This window comes from Equus przewalskii, chromosome 10, assembly GCF_037783145.1.
Source record: "Equus przewalskii isolate Varuska chromosome 10, EquPr2, whole genome shotgun sequence".
Classification (NCBI taxonomy): Eukaryota; Metazoa; Chordata; class Mammalia; order Perissodactyla; family Equidae; genus Equus; species Equus przewalskii.
This window is the reverse complement of record NC_091840.1, coordinates 19,817,898-19,838,564: the sequence shown is the minus strand read 5'-3', so window position 1 is coordinate 19,838,564 and position 20,667 is coordinate 19,817,898. Positions and strand designations below refer to the sequence as shown.

The 20,667-nt window shown below is 54.6% G+C and overlaps 2 protein-coding genes across 17 annotated transcripts in view; one reads left to right on the top strand and one right to left on the bottom strand.

The window, feature by feature from the left end:
• The window catches only part of DHX8 (DEAH-box helicase 8), a 31,946-nt gene extending 27,657 nt beyond the window's left edge, over positions 1-4,289 (top strand). For both annotated transcript variants that reach the window (XM_070560398.1, XM_070560399.1), the window contains exons 22-23: positions 242-421; positions 1,154-4,289. In XM_070560398.1, the coding sequence (XP_070416499.1) occupies positions 242-421; positions 1,154-1,373 (400 nt within the window). In that variant the 3' untranslated portion in view covers positions 1,374-4,289. The remainder of the gene's footprint in view (positions 1-241; positions 422-1,153) is intronic.
• A 966-nt stretch (positions 4,290-5,255) lies between these two features.
• On the bottom strand, positions 5,256-20,415 carry ETV4 (ETS variant transcription factor 4). Of its 15 annotated transcripts, none has more exons than XM_070560400.1 (13): positions 20,297-20,415; positions 19,525-19,635; positions 19,241-19,334; positions 18,969-19,016; positions 11,979-12,032; positions 10,396-10,522; positions 9,744-9,905; positions 9,249-9,517; positions 7,420-7,494; positions 7,227-7,295; positions 6,872-7,044; positions 6,506-6,607; positions 5,256-6,127 (listed from the first exon to the last, which is right to left on the bottom strand). In XM_070560400.1, the coding sequence occupies exons 1-13, from the start codon at positions 20,411-20,413 to the stop codon at positions 5,903-5,905; spliced, it is 1,626 nt and encodes a 541-aa protein (XP_070416501.1). In that variant the 5' UTR covers positions 20,414-20,415; the 3' UTR covers positions 5,256-5,902. The 15 variants fall into 15 exon arrangements, with proteins under 15 accessions (XP_070416501.1, XP_070416506.1, XP_070416502.1 ...); XM_070560405.1 differs by having other exon boundaries at positions 9,744-9,887; positions 20,178-20,414; XM_070560401.1 differs by having other exon boundaries at positions 20,178-20,403.
• Between the last annotated feature and the right edge of the window lie 252 nt (positions 20,416-20,667).

Sequence of the window (20,667 nt, the reverse complement as noted above, 5' to 3'; positions counted from 1 at the left end):
TTGTTTACAATTGTCTGGAACATTATTAGTTGAGTTGAATTAAGTCCCTGGCTCTCACTGCGTCCGTCTTGCCCACTCTGTAGAGCTGCCCCTGTAGAACACTTAGGGCTCGAAGGAGGGTCCTGGGGCCCCTCTGGGGACTCAAAATGGGGGTTTTGGGTGCTATCATTCTGGAAGGTCGAACCTCTGAAAGCAGAGTAGTCTCACATCTCTGTCCTCTCTTGATCTCTTCTCCTGATAGACACAAGCTGGATGTGGTCTCCTGTGGGAAGTCCACAGTCCGAGTGCAGAAGGCCATCTGCAGTGGATTCTTCCGAAATGCTGCCAAGAAAGACCCGCAGGAGGGCTACCGGACACTGATAGACCAGCAGGTGGTCTACATCCATCCTTCCAGCGCGCTCTTCAACAGGCAGCCGGAATGGTAGGTGGGCAGGCCCTGGGTCTGGGGGCTTCTGGGCAGAGAGAACCTGTAAATCTACTGGCACTTTGTGTCTTCACCCCCCGCATAGCACTTCTTATTCTAATGTTGCTTACGTTTCTAGAGCAGCAGAAGCCTGAATTTGGCATAATATCAGGTCCTTTTGAGAGAAATAAAATTATAGGGGTGAGAGCTAAGAAAGATCTTAGAGATCATCTATGGGGTGGTTTAAAAAAATTTTTTTCAAGTAGTGTTTTTAAAAAACTGAGATCTTACTCACCCTAATATAAAACCGATTTAAAAGCGCTGTGGCACCATGGTAGAAGAAGGGTTGGAGATGTAGAGCCTTGGCTGCCTCCATCCCCTCGTGCCAACCCTTGAGGCTCCTTTTCAGGGCCCTAGAGTTCTGTGGAGACAGCCTGAAAAACCACCCTCCCATTTCACAGAGCAGGAAACTGAGGCCCAGAGAAGGGATGTGATTGGCTCCATGTCACTTAACTAGTTAGAGCCAGAGCCAGGACTGGAATACATTATCCTGACAGCTTTCTTGTGGTTAGAGGTGTGCAGGCTCCTCAGTCCTGGGGTTTGGCTGTCGTAAACAGACTGTCATTGCCTGAGGGTCAGGCAGGAGAGAGAAGAGGGTGAAATGCAAGCTGACCTGAGGCCTGCCAGGGCCCAGGGTGACTGGAGTGGAGCCTGTACCCGAGGCTTGAGCCCTGTCTCTGTCCCCCTCAGGGTGGTGTACCACGAGCTGGTGCTGACCACGAAGGAGTACATGCGCGAGGTCACCACCATCGACCCCCGCTGGCTCGTGGAGTTTGCTCCCGCCTTTTTCAAGGTCTCCGACCCGACCAAGCTAAGCAAGCAGAAAAAGCAGCAGCGCCTTGAACCCTTGTACAACCGTTATGAGGAGCCCAATGCCTGGAGAATATCCCGGGCCTTCCGGCGGCGCTGAAAAGCAAGACTCGCCTGTTCACCTCTCCTGCGGTGGTGGCTCAGGGCTTGGACTCACTCTTACTGATGAAGAGCTGGTCCTGTGGATACAGCTGTCCAGTGACTGAATATCTTAACTGGGCATTTTCTAAACTTGACTCTCATTTCTTCCCTGGTGGTAAAATAGAAACAGGGATTTAGGCCTGGTTTGACCCAGAACCTCCAGTCCACACCACTCCAAGTCACCGGGCCGGCTCGGGCTCCCAGCCAGCACAGTGCACACTGCGTCATCTCCAAGAAAGAGCCAACTCATGCCGCCCTAGGATGGGAAAGGGGAGTTGCGAGCGTCTGACGCCTACCTGGTGAGGGCCTTGATGCTCTAGCTGGTTGTCTCTGGAGGAGGGAGCCTCGAAGCTCATTGACAGTGTTGACCCCACTTCCTGCCCCTGTCCAGCCCCTGTACTTTCACTTAACCTCCAGGAAATATTTATTTTCTTAAGGAAACAAAAATGGTTTTCCGTGGCTGCTTCTTTTAGCTGAAAGGTTAGGATATTGGCCTGGACTCAGGGTGAGGAGGTTTAGTATCTGTGGCTTCGGTGCACATGGTGGAGAGTCCCCTGAAACCAGAGCCCGGGGCCTCTCGGGGCTGGGAAGTGACGCACAGCCCAGACCTCCAGCCTTATCTCTCAGCACCCATGCTAGCCCGGCTCTGTGGCGGATCACCCCGTGAGTAACCACATCCACGGCACAGGCGCTCCAGTCTGGGTGCCTGAGTGGTTACAGATGCCACATACTGAATACAGAAGGCTCTCCCTGGCTCCCTCTCCCGCCTACCACACTCACAATGAGCAACATATCCTATTTCCTTTTGAAACATGCAAACAACGACACAGCTTTTACTTTGTTTTTATTTTTTTCCCCTAAGGTTCTTGATGGGCTTTTAACAAAGGATTTTTATGGTCAAAGCCTCTCCTCCCCCACCCCAAACCGAAAACCAACCTAACACCTCTCGGAGATGGTTTGTGCTGCCCAGCATCTGTGCTCCGGGCCTCATGCTTAGGTTTTCCCCTAGCCTTCGGTTGGGGACTGGTCACCTCCTAGAGCCCTCTCACGGTTTCTGAGGAGGCTCTTGATGTGGCAGAACATCAGGCAGATGCTGCCAGACCAGGCTGTGGAACCTCTGGCCCGGATGTGGGGACGCCCCTGGAGGATGGGGCACATCGTATGTTCTGGCCCGCACTGCCTCCCCATCCCCATTCTAGTAAAATGATACAAATATTAGAACTACCATAGAATTACTTTCCAGATACTAAGAGACCGTGTGACATTCTCAGATGTGAAGGAAGGTAGGCTGTCATTAGACAGCAGACAAACCACCCTGAAGGCAATTCAGAGAGAAGCCAGTGGAGAGGAGTGCAGGCCAGGAGTCTGCTCACTGAGGTCCCTGCCCCATCGTGGAGCTGAGTGGGCACCGCTGGAAGCCCAGGCCAGTAACTAATGGCGGGGGGTCTTTGTGTGCTAACCTCTAAGGTCTCCTGGGGAGAGACAGTGCAGGGGCCGACAGAGGAACCCGAAGGAAAGCGGGCTTGGCGCCCAGCTCCCCAATCCTAATTCCAGCCCAGGTCTCTCCAGTTCAGGAACAAACGCTGGGCTTGGCAGCCTGCCTGTCCCAGCTGAGTGACCAGCACTGACGGCATGGGCACCTCTGAGATCATCACCTCCAGGGAGGGAGGTTTGGGATTTAAGCTGAGGTTGAGAAGAGGATGTTTAACAGGCCAAGGTGATTGACACCAGGGCTGGTCAACTTCTGGGTTAGGTGAGCAAAAAAGACCCCAGCTTTGTGTGTTCCTTGAACATCTCCCTCGAGAGCTGGGGTCACCTCTGCTCTGACAGCGTGGCTGGAGTCTAACCTTCTGACTGTCCATCAGGAAATGGCATGTGGGCAGCATCGTTGAGCCTGCTCAGAGGGAGAACGGGGCTCCCAGCCAGATTCGGAAGGAGGCCGGCCTGCTGCTCCCACACAATGGGGCCCTTGTTTCTCTTCCTTGAACCAATATTTCCCGAGATTGAGTGACAGCTCAGGAGAGGATGTGGCTCCCGTGCAGGGAGCTGGAATCTTCTCGGCCCTTAAAGTATACTGTTCACCCTACCTCTTTGGGAGCCTGGCTCGGGAGTTTCCTGCCCCTGCCCATGTGCTGGGTCTGTGCTTGTTTGTGTGGGGAACTATCCCCACGGGGCGTGCGGAGGCTCTACTGCTGGGTCAGGCTCCTGGGTCCAGGGTCCACCTTAATGCAGTTTGGAGTGTATTTGGTTTGGGCTGTTTCTCCTTCAGCCCAAAGAATTTGCTCTGGCGGTTGCTGTAGCTCTCTCCTGGGAGCAGTGCCCCTCCAAGTTTAAGGATTTGAACAAAGAGCTGTGAGGAGTGGCTTTCAGAGGGCAAAGGTCACGTCTCAGCCTGTGGAGACCTCTTCCAGAAGGCTGCTTTCTCCTGTGCTTGTACTCAGGCCCTCGGGGTTTCCACTCAACTTTTACACCTTCTTCCCACGGTAATAGCCTGGCTTTCATGTGGAATTAAATTTTTTTTTTTAAAGATTGGCACCTGAGCTAACAACTGTTGCCAATCTTTTTTTTTCTGCTTTATCTCCCCAAATCTCCCGGTACATAGTTCTATATTTTAGTTGTGCGTCCTTCTAGTTGTGGCATGTAGGATGCCGCCTCAACATGGCCTGACGAGTGGTGCCATCTCTGCGCCCAGGACTTGAACCGGAGAAACCCTGGGCCGCCGAAGCCAAGCGCATGAACTTAACCACTCGGCCACGGGGCCGGCCCCTAAATCATGTTTTTTTAAACTTGTATTTTAAAATCTTCTGTTCCTTGCTTGTAGAAGTCAGTACATTGATGTTTTGTTTCTAGGAAAAAAATGAATATTGCTTTTTGATTTGTGGGTTGCGAGGCATCTGTTCCTGTGAGCGCTGCACGGTCTTGGTGTTAGTACCAGGCATTGATGAGGGTCGCGCCGGCCCCACCTCAACCCCGCCGCGGTTCCGATTTAACTAGAGAGCACCATTTTACCGGAGCCTGGCTCCAGGAAGCTGTTTACACAGTGGCTGTTCTTCAAGGGCTCATTCCGCCCCTCCCACCTCCTCAGCTACCCCTCTGTCACATCTACTCAGTCACACACTCCCTCTCCAGGTGTCGCCACTTTATCAGCCATGCCTCCGCCCCACCCCCTCAGGAAACTCGGCCCCAGGGTTCTGGCCTCCCCCAAATTTGGGCAAGGCGAATCTATGCTGTTTCCCACTCCCCTCACCCCTGAAGATCTAGGGTCCTTCCTTCACTGGCCATGGCTTGCTCCAGCCTCTTCCTGCACCCTCTTCCTGGGGGCCTTTCATCTTTTCCCATTCTCCAGACCCTCTCCATACAAACCCATCCCAAACTTCCGCAAAACAGCAGCGTGGAACCATGGCAGGAGCGGGGACACCAGTTGGGGTACATGTGTAGCATGGTCTTGGGAGCAACTATGATCATAGAAACCACAGGCCAAACCCTGCCTGAGGAAGCCCCAGGAGGCCCTCGAAGCTCAGAGCCTTACCTGCGCCCCCAAGCAGGGAGATGTCTGCAGGAGCCATGCTGCAGTTGGCCAAGGGGCACCAGGCCACATTACAAAGTACCTTTCATCCATTATTTAGTGATCGTCACAAAATAATCCCGGGACTGGGAGAGAGCAGGCATTGTTGAGCCCATTTTTCAGGGGAAAAGTCAGAGGTGAACTGTCTTTTCCCAAACCCATAGGGGAAGTTAAGTGTCAGAGTCAGGCCCCAAAACTCCAGTCATCTGCCCCAAGGCCAAGCTCTTTCCAACCCCAGGTCCTTCTCTCATGGCGGCAAAGAGGACACGGGAGCACTAACAGGAGAAGCAGGGGCCTTTATTAGGGTCTGGCAGACGTGGAGGCGGAGGTGAAATGCCAGGCCTGGGCTTAGGAAACTGCAGAGGAGAGACGAGGGGCCCTTGGAGCAGGAGCCCAGCCCTCCCCGCCTCCACCCAGCAACCCCCACCCCAGCCCAGGTTCCCTCCTCCAGCCTTCCCCTGCCTCTGGGAACACAGAGCACCAAGAACTGACAAGCAGGACCCTCCAGGGCCACAGCTTGGAGCGGAGTGCAGGATCCAGGCTTCTGTCTCCCTGTAGTGGGAGATCTGGGGAGCTCAATGCACCCCTCCCCGCCAGGATAAAGTGGGGAAGCTCCTTCTCTGTCCCCCAGAACAGAACAAACTTGTTCTCTGTGATGGGGGAGAGGGAGTGGAGCTTGGGCTTGTAAGTAGGACCTAAGAGGAGACCGGAGGCGAAACCCCCACGAGTCTCCGGGACTCCACCTTTTCTTCCCATGCGCTCTGGTGAGCAGCTCAGAGTCTGCGCCAGGACAACTGAGGGGCCAGTGGGGAGCTGCCCCAGAGACACCTATGGGTTTCAGAGTGAGAGTTTCCCCAACACCAAATTCATCTATATGTACACAGGACAGCACCCACCGGTGGCAGGGGAGCAGCTGCTGGGGGCTAGTAAGAGTAGCCACCCTTGGGGCCAAAGGGCTGGGCAGGGCCAGCCAGCTCTGGGAGGTAGGCGGGGCTCTCGTCCAAGTGGGACAAAGGGACTGTGTCCTCCTCACTGACTGGCCGGTCAAACTCAGCCTTGAGAGCTGGACGCTGATTGTCCGGGAAGGCCAGAGAGAAGAGGGCCTCAGGCTCGCACACGAACTTGTACACGTAACGCTCGCCAGCCACCTGTGGGAAGAGAGGGGCCAGGTCAGCCTGGCTCTGCCTCCAGGTCAGTGTAGCGATGGGGAATGCAGACTTCTCCAAGTCCAGGCAGGTGCATGGGCACATTTCTCTCCCCTGCTGGTTGCTCTAAGAAGCCGATTCCCTTCACAGTTCTTGTTCACCTCTACTCTCAAGCTCTTTATGCTTTGGGCTTCTCAGTTACTGTTTAGCACTTTTTTGGGAGAGGGAAATCTTGGGATTGTCCATAGCTTCTAGTCTCCTCTGACTCAGATTCATTATCTGCTCCTACAAACGTGATGAGAAATGCTTTCCTGACCCCTGCCCCCATCACCGTCCCACAGCCGCTTCCCTGCCTCTTGCCCTGGACCCTTAGCCCCTGACCTTCTGCATGATGCCTTTCTCATAATAGTATCGGAGTGAGCGGCTCAGTTTGTCGTAGTTCATGGCTGGCCGGTTCTTCTGGATGCCCCAGAGCCTGGCAACCTGGGAACAGGAGACAGAATTTTGGGATGGCAGTGCTAGCTCAGCAGAGGGAAAATGGGGGGCAGGTCAGAAAGAGCACTTGAGATTCTTGGTGGAAAATGCTAAGCTGGCCCTGCAACTAAGCACCAGCCCACAGACCCAGGTTTGGCAAGAATTCAGGTTAGGTAATGATGATGGTCAAGGTACGTGCCACCAGTTCCCCAGTTCTCGTCTCTGGGCCCCAAAGCTGTTAGGGGGAGAGGTAGGGACATCTGAGAGGCCCACCTCCTCAGGCTCAATTAGTTTGAACTCCATCCCCCGGCCGGTCCAGGCAATGAAGTGGGCATTTGTTGGGTCATCCAGCAGGGCCACCAGAAACTGCCACAGCTGCAAGGCACCCCGGCGCTGGTAGGGCGGTCCCTCCCGGAATGCTCCAACCCCTTCCTGCTTGATGTCTCCTGGGGAACACAGGGAATAGGAGGTGTAGGTCTTGTGCCTTTTAGTCCCCCCAGCAACCCCCTCCTTTTCCCCCAGGGGTCTCTCCAGGCCCTGTCTCATGAAACAATGTGATTCCTGAGTGGGCATAATCAGAGGACATGGGTAAGACCCCAACCCTCTCATGAACAGTCACTTCTCCAACCTTCAAACTTCTCAGGGACGATGCAGACATCATCTGGGAATGGTCGCAGAGGTTTCTCATAGCCATAACCTTGAGGAAGAAGTTGGGGGTCACTCAGATCTGGGGGTTCACTGATGAGACCCCAGAGAGACTCCTGGCCAGGACTCGCTCCTCCAACTTGGAGGGCTTCGCAGGGAGAAGGGGGCTGCCTTACCCATGGTCCCATCACCTGGAGAGGGCCCAGAGAAACCCTCTGTGTGAAGGTACATTGACGCACACCCAGGGACGTCTGCCAGGGGAGAAAGAAGAAAGCGTGATGTTACAGGTGGCTGGGTTTGGGTGGAGGCAGCAGTCCCACACACCTTCAAGATCGTCTTCCTGCCAGCCTGCCTGCTGGTTCTCTTCTCAGCTGCCTGCCCACCACCAAATCCCAGGGGAAGTTTGCCCTGAGGGAGTGCCAGGCCTGAACTCCTCAGCTCCAGGGCACGGATGGCAGCAGCTGGGACTGGGCAACGCTTTCCACAAAGCACAAGATTCCAGGGAGCAGCTGTTTCCTGTGAGTTTAGGGGGAGGAGGGGGGGTGGGGATGAACCTCCGGGGAAAGGGTACAGTGTCCATGCCTAAGACTCCCTTGGAATGGTGCACGTCCGGTCAGCAGGTCAGGTTCCCAGCCCAGTGCGTGAGGGAGAGGGGAGAGGGAGGAGAGGGGTTGGTGAGGGGACCGAGAGAGGGACTGCGTGTGTCTCTATCTGGGGAAGAGGCAGTGAGCACTGGGCCGGGTTTTTTCAGGTCTGTCAGTAAAGCACATTCCATTCCATAGGATTGAAACCTCCCCACTCCACCTGGAGGCGGTCGTGTGAAGCCACCCATTCAAGTTCCAGCCCCTTCTCGCCCTACCCCCGCCCCTCCCACCGATGAATGAGGAGACGGTGAAACCCGACACCTCCGGGAGGAGGCGGGGAGGGTGGGCTCATTCATGCCTCCATTTTGTGAATGGAATTCCTGACTCCATTCAGAGGAAGCTGAAGGGGGAGGGGCAGGAGTTCAAGGGCATGTAACAGGATCCCCTCCGGTCTACATCCTTTGAAGGTCAGCGGCAAGAGCGTCTCCCTCCTCCTTCCTCCATCTCACTGCCAGGCAGGCTGAGGCTTTTGCCTGGGGTTTGAGGAGAGACGCACCCTTCTGGTTCTCTCTCGGGCAGTCTGGGGGTTTGTGATTCACTCCCCCTGCCCCTGAAAGACTGGGTCCCAGGAACAGGGAAATTCGAAAGCTCTAGCTAGCTCGAATCTCTGAATTTATTTTTCTCATGCAAGTTTGCAGTTAAACTCAAGTTTGGGGATGGTAACAACGTAACAGAAGCCAAGGTTTTCTGGGCACTTCCTAAATGAGAATGGCCCTCCCTCAAACCTTGAGGCTTTGACCCAAAGCTCTTTACAAATATGCTCAGTGCATCTCATTGCTGTCAACAGTCAGGTGAAACTAGAATTGAAAGAAGCCCCTACTTCTGGTACCCAGGTCTGGCTGGGATGGTGCGCCATCCCTCAACCTGGAGGCTTGACAGGATGTGGAAACACATATTAACCCCGTGTTCCAATTGGGAACTATGAGCCCGGCTAGTTTCAAGTTCATGTTTCTCTTCATTCAAATCCTGCTGTATTTTTGATTTTCTGTGGAGACAGGAATGAATGACACATCCTCATGTTCCTGGCACCGTCCTTTGGTCTCAGTAGTTAATTAAAACCCCATACACTTGCTAAATAGAAATAGAAATGCCTTAACTTTCCTACTAAGTCACAAGCTACCTGAGGGCAAGGACCTACAACCAACTTATCTTTTTTTTCTGAATATAAGTTTACCGATTGAAAAATGACATTTGTTTTGAATCTGTGAAAAAAAAGGTGAACGAGTGGTTTGGACATATGAACTGGTAAACGGATGGGAAGGTAAAAAACTTGTGGGAAGACATTCTGGGTTTGGTCACATGCCATGCCACCCGGCAATCCCACCCAAACTCCTCCACCCACTCCCGGGAGCATTTCTTACCTGAATCGTAGGCGAAGTCCGTCTGCTCCTGTTTGATCACCACCCCCGCCCCTGGGTACCTGTGACCATTGACCCCACCCTGGCCCACTGCCGGCTGGCCCGCCTGTTCATACAGGGGGTCAAGGTATTCCTGCTTGAAGCTCTGCGGGGGATAGGGTGGACAGGGCTCCGATAGCTGGTGTTGGTAGGGGGCTGGGAGGGATTCCCGGCCCCCTCCCTGAGAAGATGTGAACGAGTGGCAAATATCCAAGGGCTGCTGGAAGACGGAGCTGCATGTGGTTGGATGGAGAAGAGAAGAAATTATTAAATTAAGCCCTGCTTTGTGCCTGCCACCCCCTGAGCTGGCAGAGTGGGCTCTAGCATGGAGGTCTCTGTCAATATCCCTTCCTCCCTACCTCCCCCCACGCCAGTTCTCTTAAGGGCAGATGGAGAACACTCCAGGATTGAGGAAAAACCGGTGGGCGCTGGGCCTACAGGTTCTGTGGGTCTCCTTACCTCTGCTCCCCGAGGTACCCATGGCCAGGGTGGGGCTGGGAGGTGCCAGAGGATCTCAGGAAACTCCGTTGTTCTGCCCGGGAAAAGGGCTGCAGGGGCGACTGTCCAGGGGCACCGGGGGCGGGGGACTTGATGGCGATTTGTCTAGGGGGGTCATAGGCACTGGAGTTGAGGGGAGACAGGGGTGAGGAGGCAGAGAAGCTGAGCGAGCATCTCTGAACCCTTCATCCCCAGGGAAGTGAGGTCACAGGGATTAGGGGAGAAGGAAGAGTCGAGGGCCGGGAAAGGAATGCATAAGCTGGACTCAGCCCCAAGCAAACTCTTTTTCTCCTTTCATTAATCCTGAAGCTGGATGTAATCTTGAGAACACCTCTCCCCAGTCCAGAGCAACTGGGCTAGGTTAGACAGTGGCTTCTCCAGTGGAAACAGACTGCCCCAGCCTTACACATGTCCTTTGAGCCCTCTGCTGCGTTTTTGATTCTGACTACTCACAGGAAATCCTGAGCTGTATAGCTCCTTCCCTCACTTACAGCTCGGAAATCCTCTCTGTCGTCTAACTTGCACCTCAACTGCCACCTCTGCTCATGGTGCCTCCCTCCTCCTGACACCCTCCTGACGTCCTACCCTTCGCCAGGACCGGGCTGGGGCTCACCTGGAATAAAGGCACTGCTCGCCATGGTGGTAGGGAAGTGGCGGCTTCCTGCTACAGGACAGGGCCGGGTCTGTGCGGGGACTCTGGGGCTCCTTCTTGATCCTGGTGGTGGGGCTGTGGAAAGCTACTGCGGGGGTAGGGGGAGGCAGAGCAAGGCCAGAGAGCGTCACAGAAGTGGCAGGAAGAGGTCCCGACACCTTCCGTTCTTGGAGGGCCAGCTGTAACCCGTGCAGCCTCATCCCCTCTCTGGGTCTCAGCTTTCAGAGAATTTAGTCAGACACTTTTTAAGAGCAGTTTGGCTATTTACATTATGTCAGGTGAATGTCCAATTTTTTTTTGGAAGATTAGCCCTGAGTTACTGCTGCCAATCCTCCTCTTTTTGCTGAGGAAGACTGGCCCTGAGCTAATATCCATGCCCATTTCCTCTACTTTATATATGGGATGCCTACCACAGCCTGGCTTGCTAAGCAGCGCCATGTTCGCACCCGGGATCTGAACCAGTGAACCCTGGGCTGCGGAAGGAGAACATGCGCACTTAACTGTTGTGCCACCGGGCCAGTCCCATGAATGCCCAATTTTAACCAAAGAAACTGTCTAAAGTTCAACATTTAATGCAACCCCAAACCCAAAAAAGACCTTTGTAGGAGAGAGAACCTCCAAGCTAGGGCCTGTGGTTTTCCTGAGTGCCCTAGGAAATTCCAAGGGAGAGCAATATTTTCTTATTTGGGGCTATAAAGAATCTTTCTTTTTCTGGTTAAGGCTGTATATTAGCCCAATTGCATTTCAGCTGACTAACATTATACATATGCTCCTAATTATCTGTAAAGAACGTTGGCCTTTCCTGTGGCCCCTGCTGGGTCCACAAAACTCCAGCCACCAGGCTGAGCAGCAAAGAGTTGGTTCTAAGCTGGGCGAGTGTGAGATTCTGTCAGACTGTAGTTGAGTCAAATGCCTGCAATCAACTGTTCTGTTATAGGCTGTTTTCGATTGTTTGTGTCCTGTTTCATTTCATTGCTGAAGACTGTTGAGAGCAAAGTCTCTGACACTGAAGCAGAGTTCCGCAACAGTAGCACTACTGACATTTGGGCCAGATAACTCTTTGTTGTCGGGGCTGTCCTGAGCATTGTAGGATGTTTAGCAGCATCCCTGGCCTCTACTCACTAGAAGCGAGTAGCACCCCACCCTCAGTTGTGACAACCAAAAATGTCTACAGACATTGCCACATGTCTCTTGGGAGGCAAAACTGCCCCCAGTTGCAGGAAAGTAACTTAGAATGGGAGAACTGGACTCTGCTAACTGCTTCAAGCCTCTCGTTTCAGAAATAAGGAAATGGAGGAACAGAGAGATGAAGTGTCTGCTCCAAGGTCACACAGGTAGGACAGAGCAAGCCCCAATTTGAACCAAGGTCTTCATCTTCCAGTTACTGCCTTGGTCTTTGAGTCCAAACCCGATAACGGGGAGCCCTGCCCTTCACTCTTTTCTTTAGGAGAGAACAAGTTGATCTTTGGTGGTTCTCCATCCCCAGGACTCATTTCCTACCCTCCCCCACTTCCCATTCCCTCTACCCAGGGCCCTCTACTCACAGTTTTCTGAATGGAAATCAGGAACAAACTGCTCATCACTGTCTGGTACCTGAGCTGCAGAGAGAGAGAGGTCAGAGGTAAGTCTGGGGTGGGAGCCCAGTGGCAGCCCCTGGGAGACACCAGTATTGCAGCCCTGCAGATTAGCACCAGCCCGAGGGGAAACCAGCCTTCCTAGGACTGAAGGCAACTCCACCCCAGGTCCTAGTGCCCTCCATCTCTGGGCTCCATTAAGACCCTGGAGGGAAGGCTCAAGTTCCCAGAACCTGTCAGAGCAGATTCCAGTCTTTTCCTAGATGCTTTGTCTTTTCTCTCCATTTTCCTGAAGGGAAGACAGCCCTGCCCCTCAGAGTTTACAAAACACCCTCAAAGCCACAGCAGTCATCCAGGATGGGCAGGCATTACGAGGAGTGAGATCCTGTGGACTCAGAATCACAGGGGGAGATTCTGCATCTGGCCTGGGCCCAGGAATCTGCATTTTATACAACTCCCAGGTGAAATCTAGAAATCTAGAGCCTGGGAAAGGAGACGGAATGGAGTTAAGAGGGTAGTTCAAGAGAGGCTAGGGGCCGGCCCTGTGGCCGAGTGGTTAAGTTTGCGTGCTCTGCCTCAGCGGCCCAGGGTTTCGCTGGTTTGGCTCCTGGGAGCAGACGTGGCACCGCTCATCAAGCCATGCTGAGGCGGCATCCCACATGCCACAACCAGAAGGACCTACAACTAGAATATACAACTATGTACTGGGGGGATTTGGGGAGAAGAAGAAGGGAAAGAAGGAAAAAAAAAGATTGGCAACAGATGTTATCTCAGGTGCCAATCTTTAAAAAAAAAAAGAGGCTAAAAGAGGATGGCAAAAGAGCATGGCAATGGGAGAGGAGGAGGCTGGGGACACTGGCAGGCCAAGATGCCTCATTCCTTTGATGTGCAGCTAGGAGAGAGGAGGGCTTCCCAAGCTTGGAGGTCTGAGGAGCACTCCCAGGGTGCCAGTGTGGGCGGAGTGGGGTTTGGGGATTACGCAGCAAAACTAAAATAGAACATCAGCTCATCTGTGACCTTCAACCTGGATATCCGGGCTTCGATTCCTAGTTCTTATCCTGGCCATACCAACTTCAGGTGAGTACGCGACTGAGTACTTCCCCTGACCCCAGAGCCTTTGCCCACTCTTGCCCCTCTCTTGGGAATAAAGAGATCACAGCAGGAAGGGCAAGGGTAGACACCAAGAGGAACTTCCTGATCGTCCAGGAAGAGAATGGCTCTAAGGTGAGGCGAAGGAACCCCAGGAGATGGGTCTCTTTTCCCTGGAGACTGCTGTCAGATTGGACAGTGGGGAAACTGATGGATGAAATGACCAGAGAGTGGAGGAGGGCTGGTAAGCGGGAAGGATACGAGGAGACGGCTGGAGAACACCTCCGCTCCTCTTAGCCGATACAGGTGCACACCCATCTCTACTGCTTCCCTCCCAGGCTGAGGCTCCAGAGTTTCTGCCTTGGATTTCAGCCACAGACTCTTGTCAGAACTGCCTCCTTCCATGGTCACCTGCCCTCGGTCGTTCTCCACACAGCTGGCAGAGATCTTTGTACAACAGAAATCGAATCGCTTCTCTCCCTTGCTTCCAGCATGAACCCCAAACTCTTCCCCTCGGCCTCCAAGGCCCCACATGGTCTGGAAACGCTCACCTCTCTGACCTGCCTCTTCTTGCCCCTTACTTTCCAGAGCTCTGGTCTCCTTTCGAGTCCTCAAACACGATCGACTTGATCCCTCTTCCCCCAATCCTTGCCTGCCTGTTTTTTCCAGCCATTGAAGTCTTAGCTCCCTTTGTCACCTCCTCGGAGGCCTCCTCTGAGCACCCAAAACAAAGCAGTCCCTCCCGGCTCTCTACGGCATCTGTTTTATTTTTTCCCTAGCACATGTGGCTACCTGAACTTATCTTATGAATTTATGTCTACATGTTTTTGTCCATCTCTGGACCAGGAAGTTGAGCTCCTTGAGGGCAGAGGTTTTATCTGTTTTGTTCATCTGATCTCCCAGTACCCGGAAGAGGGTCTGGCTCAGACACTTGATGCATTATTTGTTGACTATGTGAATAAACATACAAAGACCCCTGTCCTCAGGCTGGTGGGAGCCAGCATTGTGGGTCTGGGAGCAAGAACTGAAGAGATCCTCACCAACCAGCTCCCCCACCTCCCCCACCAGGGCCCCCCTCCTGGAGCCAGGTACCATCAGAGGCAGGGCCTCTGGAGAAGGCACGCCTCACAAGGGACACTTTTGACTGTGATCAATTGCTTTCAACTTGCTTTAAATATCAGAGGTGCCAAGTGCTTTTAAATAGATGTTTACAGATAGGTGATTCTTGACAGAGGATTGGGCTGAAGGGTTTTAAGAATCAGGAGCCCCAGCAGCTAAAGAACTTATGAAAAGTCAGCATAAAACAATCCTAAAGTGATCAAATAAATCAGTAGGACCTGAAATCCCTTGGCAAAAACAAACACACACACAGGCAGCACACATCTTTTCAGGAGCACAAGGGACAAAGGCAGCCATTCCTCTGGGGCATTGTGAAAAGTACCCAGCCCCCTCCCCCGAGAGTCCCATTCCATAGGCCTTGGGTGGGGCCCAGGAGTCTGTATTTTTAACCAGTGCCTCTAGTGGCGCTTAGGAATAGGCGGGTTTGGGAAACACTGGATAAAGAGAAGGAAGCAAAACCTGCTCAGCTGCCCAGGGGCCAAGCCCCAGGCTCATGCTGGTGTGGTTTCTGGCCACACCACAGGTGACACCCCCAAAGGTGGCAGGATGAGGGTGGCGGGAACAGGATGAACAACATTTCCCTCCCTGCTGCCTAGGCACGGAAGGTCCCGAGGGTAGAGGGGTGCAGAACACGGGGGAGGCTGACGCAGGCTGGGCCCCCTCTGGGGCTTCATCAATCACCAGTTTCCACTGAGGTAATGGGCTGGGGGCATCTCCTGCTGGCGTCACAGGCCAGTTCACATGATGCTGGAGAGCCCTAGGGGTCCTCTTGCCTTTCCTCCCGCCTCAGGCCTGAAGGTTTGACCAGAACCCTTCCTCCCCCGCAGTCCCAGGGATGGCCACCCCCAGCACACAGATCACACCCCAAAAGAGGTGGTGCCATCCTGTTCCTAGGGCCAAGAGAGATCAGCAAAAGCAAAAATGGGCTATGGTGTGAATCTGAGTCCTGCTTGGCCCCTCCCCAGAACACTGGCTTCTCCCAAAAGGGCAGGACAACGCCTCAGTCGCTCAGAGACTGTCAAAAAGGATAGAAGTAGGAACAGTGACACTGAGCCTTGTGTTCCTGGAGAGCAGGAGAATTTCTAATTACCATGTTTGGTCTTGAGTGTACGCCACTCTATTTGTTTGTTGACTTGGCTGAGTTTTGGCTGCCAAGCCAGTGTGCCAGGGTCTGCCCCCAAATCTATCCTGGCAGTAAGGTGAAGTTTATCTCCCTGGGGACATGGCTGATGATTAAGGAGGGGATGGGAAAAGTGCCAAACCAGCATAATCCCTAGAGAGAGAGAATTTTAAGGAACATCCCTCCAACAGGGGAGTCAGCAGAAGAGGAGGGACTTGGGGGCCCTCCAAGCTGGGCTCCAGGAGAACTGGGAGGTTCAAACAGCCAAGCAGCTAGGCCCACCTCAGGTTAGCCGCCCACCTACACCATATATGCCCCATCGCCTTGTCCCCTTCCTAGGATCCAATCACAGGGTAAGGGGCCTCTTAAAAAGTCCTAGTGGAGATAGGGAGAGAGGGAAGGCATCCTCCGGAGCTTCTGCTCCATTGTGTCACCACTGGGCTCAGCGCTCACCCTTACCCAGCCCCCACCCTGCAGCCTCTGTACTGGAAGGAACCAGTTCTCTATCTATGGAGGGGACATTCGTCCCCAAGAGCCTTCTGGAAGGGGAGGAGACAGAAAGATGTAGAAGGAGGCATTGTAGCTAAGAAAGACTGGGGGAGGGAATTAACCTCATCCCTTCCCACAGATGTGCTGAGGCACCAGTGTGCATACACATGAATTCACACACACGTTAATTGCTTTTAATTTCACGGCAGCACACGAGTGAAACACAGCCTCCATGCACACCCTTCACACACGGGGTCCCTTTTCGGACTTATAAATATCATGGGGGAAAATCAAAGGGCAAGGGGACTGGAAACCTTGGATGGGGATTTGGAAGCAGTGATTCTTATGAAAAGGGGAGCACAGACACACCCCTTTGAGAATCTCATAAAAGCTATGGATCATTCTCCTCCTAGAAAAATCTGTATTCCTTTGTGGATGGTGCACCCCCAACAATTTTATACACGATATCAGAGGACTCAGGGACCCCTGCAACCTATCTAGAGCTGCTAGCAATCCACAGACCCCAGGTTATGGACTCCAGCCTCACACAAAGGACATACATGGTGCAGAGTCAATGTTCCTTTCTACCAAATAGACCAAAGTCATTGTCCCCGAACGTTCCTGGGGACTTCCAGCAAGCCGGGAAAAGAACCCGCGCCCAGAAGCAGCACATCTTTTACCAAAAGCAGGCACAGCATGGGTTCTGTCTGCCTGAACCTGGGTTTCCCTCCCGTAGCCTGATCCTCTGTTCAGTAACTCAACGGATCCCGGGCACCCCTTAATCAGACATGCTCTCTCGGCCTCACTTCATCCCCCCAACTCTGTCTAGAAAAACCCCAACCCCAAAGATGTCTAAGTTGCCTTTACACAGCACCACTCACACTCACCCCAGTGATGCCCAGGACACCGGACTCTGAACCCACAACCGCAACCACATCTGCCCAGATCCAACTTGGGCATCCCCCGAATTCTTCACAGCCCCACCCACACTACAAGGATCCGCTGCTTCTCTCCAAATTGGGGCTTTAGGAAGAAATCAAGCTGAGGGAGGAGGTCGGGCTCCGACCCCCATTCCGACTGACGCACCCCACCACTGGCAAGTTTCCAAAGGAGCTAGTCCCTCCCTGCCACCCCAAAGCTCCCCCTAGGCTGCAGGGGTCACTGACCTGGTGGGAAGAGGCAGGAGAGGAGGCTGGGGTGGTGCTGGGATGGTGCAGGGGGACAGGGCCCCGGCAGCTGCATCTGTCTCCGCAGAGAGAGTGAGGAGGAGCGAGTGGCCTCAGCATCCCCCCCTCAGGCCTGGCCATCCATCGCCAGCCGGGAACCTGAGCTGCTCCCTCAGAAGGAAGGAGAGGGAACCAAGAAGATCCCAGGCACCCCCCTCTGCCTTGCGATCCCCACCCCCACCTCCCCACCCACTGGATTTAAATGTACAGGGGCTCCCAGGGCAGCAGCACGAAACACATACACACACACACACACTCTCTCACTGTCACACCGACACATGCAGATAGACACACATACAATCTCTAGACCCCCACTGCCAAGGGGTGGGGCTTCCAAGGTTGAGAGAGGAGAACGTTTTCCTCCCCTTCCCATTCCAAACCCAGGCACAAATGGACCAGCTGCTGCCAAAACGCCAGCCTCTGAGCCTACCCCTAGATCACAGCCCCACGAACTGCCTGATGTCGGGAGCGCAGGGACCCTCAGCTGACAGACAAGGAGCTTGGCGAGCCAGAAGGAAATCAGGCGTTGGGAAAGGAAGTCTTTGAGAGACCCTGGAAACTGACACCTCTGCGTTCTTCAGCTCCAGCCCAGCTCCGGAACCTCAGGAGGAGGATGGGCAGACTGGGCATAGCTCTGCTTGTAACTCAGAGCTGGGCACGCAGGGCTTGCAGAGTTGGGGAAGATGTGCAAAATACCCAGAACCCCGAGACCTCTCCAGCGCCCATGCAGCTGTCCAGCCATGAATTCCACAAAATGTCTCAAGTGCCTGCTCTATGCTAAATAGTCGTCCTGTTAACATACATATTTTTGAGATACCACAGTGGTCCAGATGGACCTAGTTCCACTCCAAGGACCTAGTCAGGGGTGTTTCCCTTCTACCCCAAGCTTTTATAGAGGGTTCCAGAGGAGCTGGGTTTGAGCTTAAAAAAATCACCAAAGATACCCAGGTGGAGGGATGGGGAGATCCTAAGGAAGAGAAAAAGCCCTCAAAAAGGTGTTCCTAATATTGTGGTTTCTTGGTTTTCAGAGTGTTAAAATAAATAAAGGGTCTGTAAGATGGGGGTGTTAACCCTTCCCTCTCAGAGACTGTCTAAACACCATTGGCCTCCTACCTGCAGCCCCGCCAGCGACACCCTCAGGCCCCACCAAAACACGCAATGAATCCCACCAGGAGATGCCCAGAACACACTCCCCAGCCAGCCAAGGTCCAGCTACTAACCCCACCCCACCCCAGCCAGCTTGCAGCTAACCTCCCAGCACCCAGGAGGAGGAATTTGCCCGGGGCCGAGGAATTCAGGAGGAAAGAAGGAGGGAGGACCAGTTGCCGTCAGAACTACAATCAAGGCTACTTGGGGGGAAAGCCCTGGGCCCTCTTTGCCAAAGTTTTGCAAAAGGAAATTATTTAAACTTTTATTGTTCTTTTGGCTCAGACAGTAAATTGTTTGGTGCTGGGAGTTGGAAAGAAGAGAAACCAAGGGAGTAAAAACCAATGTTTTGGCAACTCTGTAAGATAGGTAACAAATTAACTGCTCCTTCTCCTCATCCTCCTGTCCCTCAACTCCCCCCCCCAGACCCCAACACACACCTCGGCACCGCTGCCAAACAAACCTTGCAAGTGAAAATTTCAACCAGGAAAACGGGCCTGGGGCCAAGTTCCATTCAAATAAGCAAATACCCCACACAATGGTCTGATTCATCCCCAGGCCTAGTCACACCAGCCTAGCTCAGGGCAGAGAAAATAAATATCAATATAAGTGTCCACTCTGGGTGCTGGGGAGAGCCGCGAGGCAGAGGACTTAGGGAGGGGGCCTTGGAGAGCTCCTAGAGGCCAGGGAGAGAGGAAGTGGGCTAAGTTGTAACACCGGGTCAGAGAGCACCCCCACCCCGATAGGAGAAACGGTCACAAAACTACTCACCTTCAGTGAGCCACGTCTCCTGGAAGTGACTTAGATCCTGGAAGAGATCTGAGGGGTGAATAATGGAATTGGAGAAGGTGAGGTGAAGGTGATGGTGAGAGAGAGGGAGCCCTAGTGAGCCCGGTGACCCCCGCCTTGGGGGTTAGGCGCGGAGAATGATCGGAGTCCCTTGGAGGGCAAGCCATTTTGAGAAAGGGTGAGGGCTCCAGGGTCGGCTCTCGGGTTGTGCGTGGTGGGGAGGAGGGTCGCAGTTTGTCTCTCCGGCTCTTTACCTTCAGAGTCGGGGGGTGGCAGGGAGCCTGGGTCCATGAGCTTCCCCTGCGGGACCATCAGCGCTTCGCGCAAGCTCCCATTTCCGGACGATTTCTGCCGGGCAGGGGAAGAATGCCCCCGAGTCACCCTGAGGCCGCCAGGTCCGGGGGGCGGGGCTGGGGTCCCGGGGTGACTAAGGGGCCGGCCAGCTCTGGACCCCTCTGGGGCCGCGGGTACGGGGCTGTGGGGCGGGGAGGAGCGGGATGAGGGCGGGGGCGGGCGTGGAGGCCGGCGCGCCGCTCACGCTGCAGAAGGTGTAGGGCACTTGCTGGTCCAAGTATCCGCCTTTCATCCTCCGCTCCATCCGGCCGCTCCCTCCGGCCGCACGGCCCGGGCCCCGCGCGGGGGCAGAGACCTGGGGGTGGGGGGGTGGGGCTGCGTTCGCAGACTGTCTTGGGAAGGCAGCGGGGTGGGGGCGGGTAAGGGCGGCAGGGAGAGGGCAGTCCCGAGGCAATGGGTCCGACGGCAAAACTTCTCCGACTCACTCGGCGATGGGGAGATTTCCGCCTGCGGAGCTGAGCGCCGCCGCCACTCCCCTCCCGCCAAAGGAGGTCCCACCTGCTTCTGGGAACCGGACTTGCCGTTTCGGCTGCTTTCTGCAGCCCTGCTATGACCAGGCTCGGTTACATAAGACGTGTGTGTGTGTGTGTGTGTGTGTGTGTGTGTGTGTGTGTGTGTGTGCATGCGCGAGCGCGCTCGCGTGCTCGCGCGCGGAGGAGCAGGCGAGGCGCGCACCATTCGCACGCCCACAACTCCTGCGCCCCCTCCAACCCTGAATCCCAGCGCCTCCCACCCCCACCCTGGAATCTGCGGAGGCGGTGGTGAGAATGTGGTGTTTGTTGGGGGCGTGAGGGGAATCACGGACACTCTCCCTCCCTCCCCCTCCCGCAGCCTCACCTGAGGCTGGGGCGTCTGTGCTGGAGTCGCGGGGGCTCCCGAGCATACTCCGGGGCCGCACCGAGGACCGCGGGGCTAGGGTGGAGAGAGGCGGCCCCGGCCCCGGGTTCCCCGCTCACCGGCTTGTTTTCCCGGCGTCGCCGACAGTTGTGAGCCCGGGGGACCCGCTGATTGGTGCATTTCCTTAGCCTCGGCCTCGGCTCTCTCTCCCTCCCACCCCTTTCCCTTTGTTTCATTGACTTTTGTGAATGAAACCCCAGGGCCGGCACGCCCGCCAATCCGGAGACTCGCCCGGCTGAGCCGGGGGGCGGAGTTTCCCAGCCACGAGGGCCAATCAGAACACAGGGGCTGGCTCCCGGCTTCATTCACTGTCTGCGCTCCCATTCATAAAAAAATAAACTCGCGGCCGGAGTTCATTCATAAGAGCTGAGAGAAAAGGAGCGAAGCCGGGGACCCGACGGCTTCTCTGCGGGGCTTGGAGGTGGCCCGG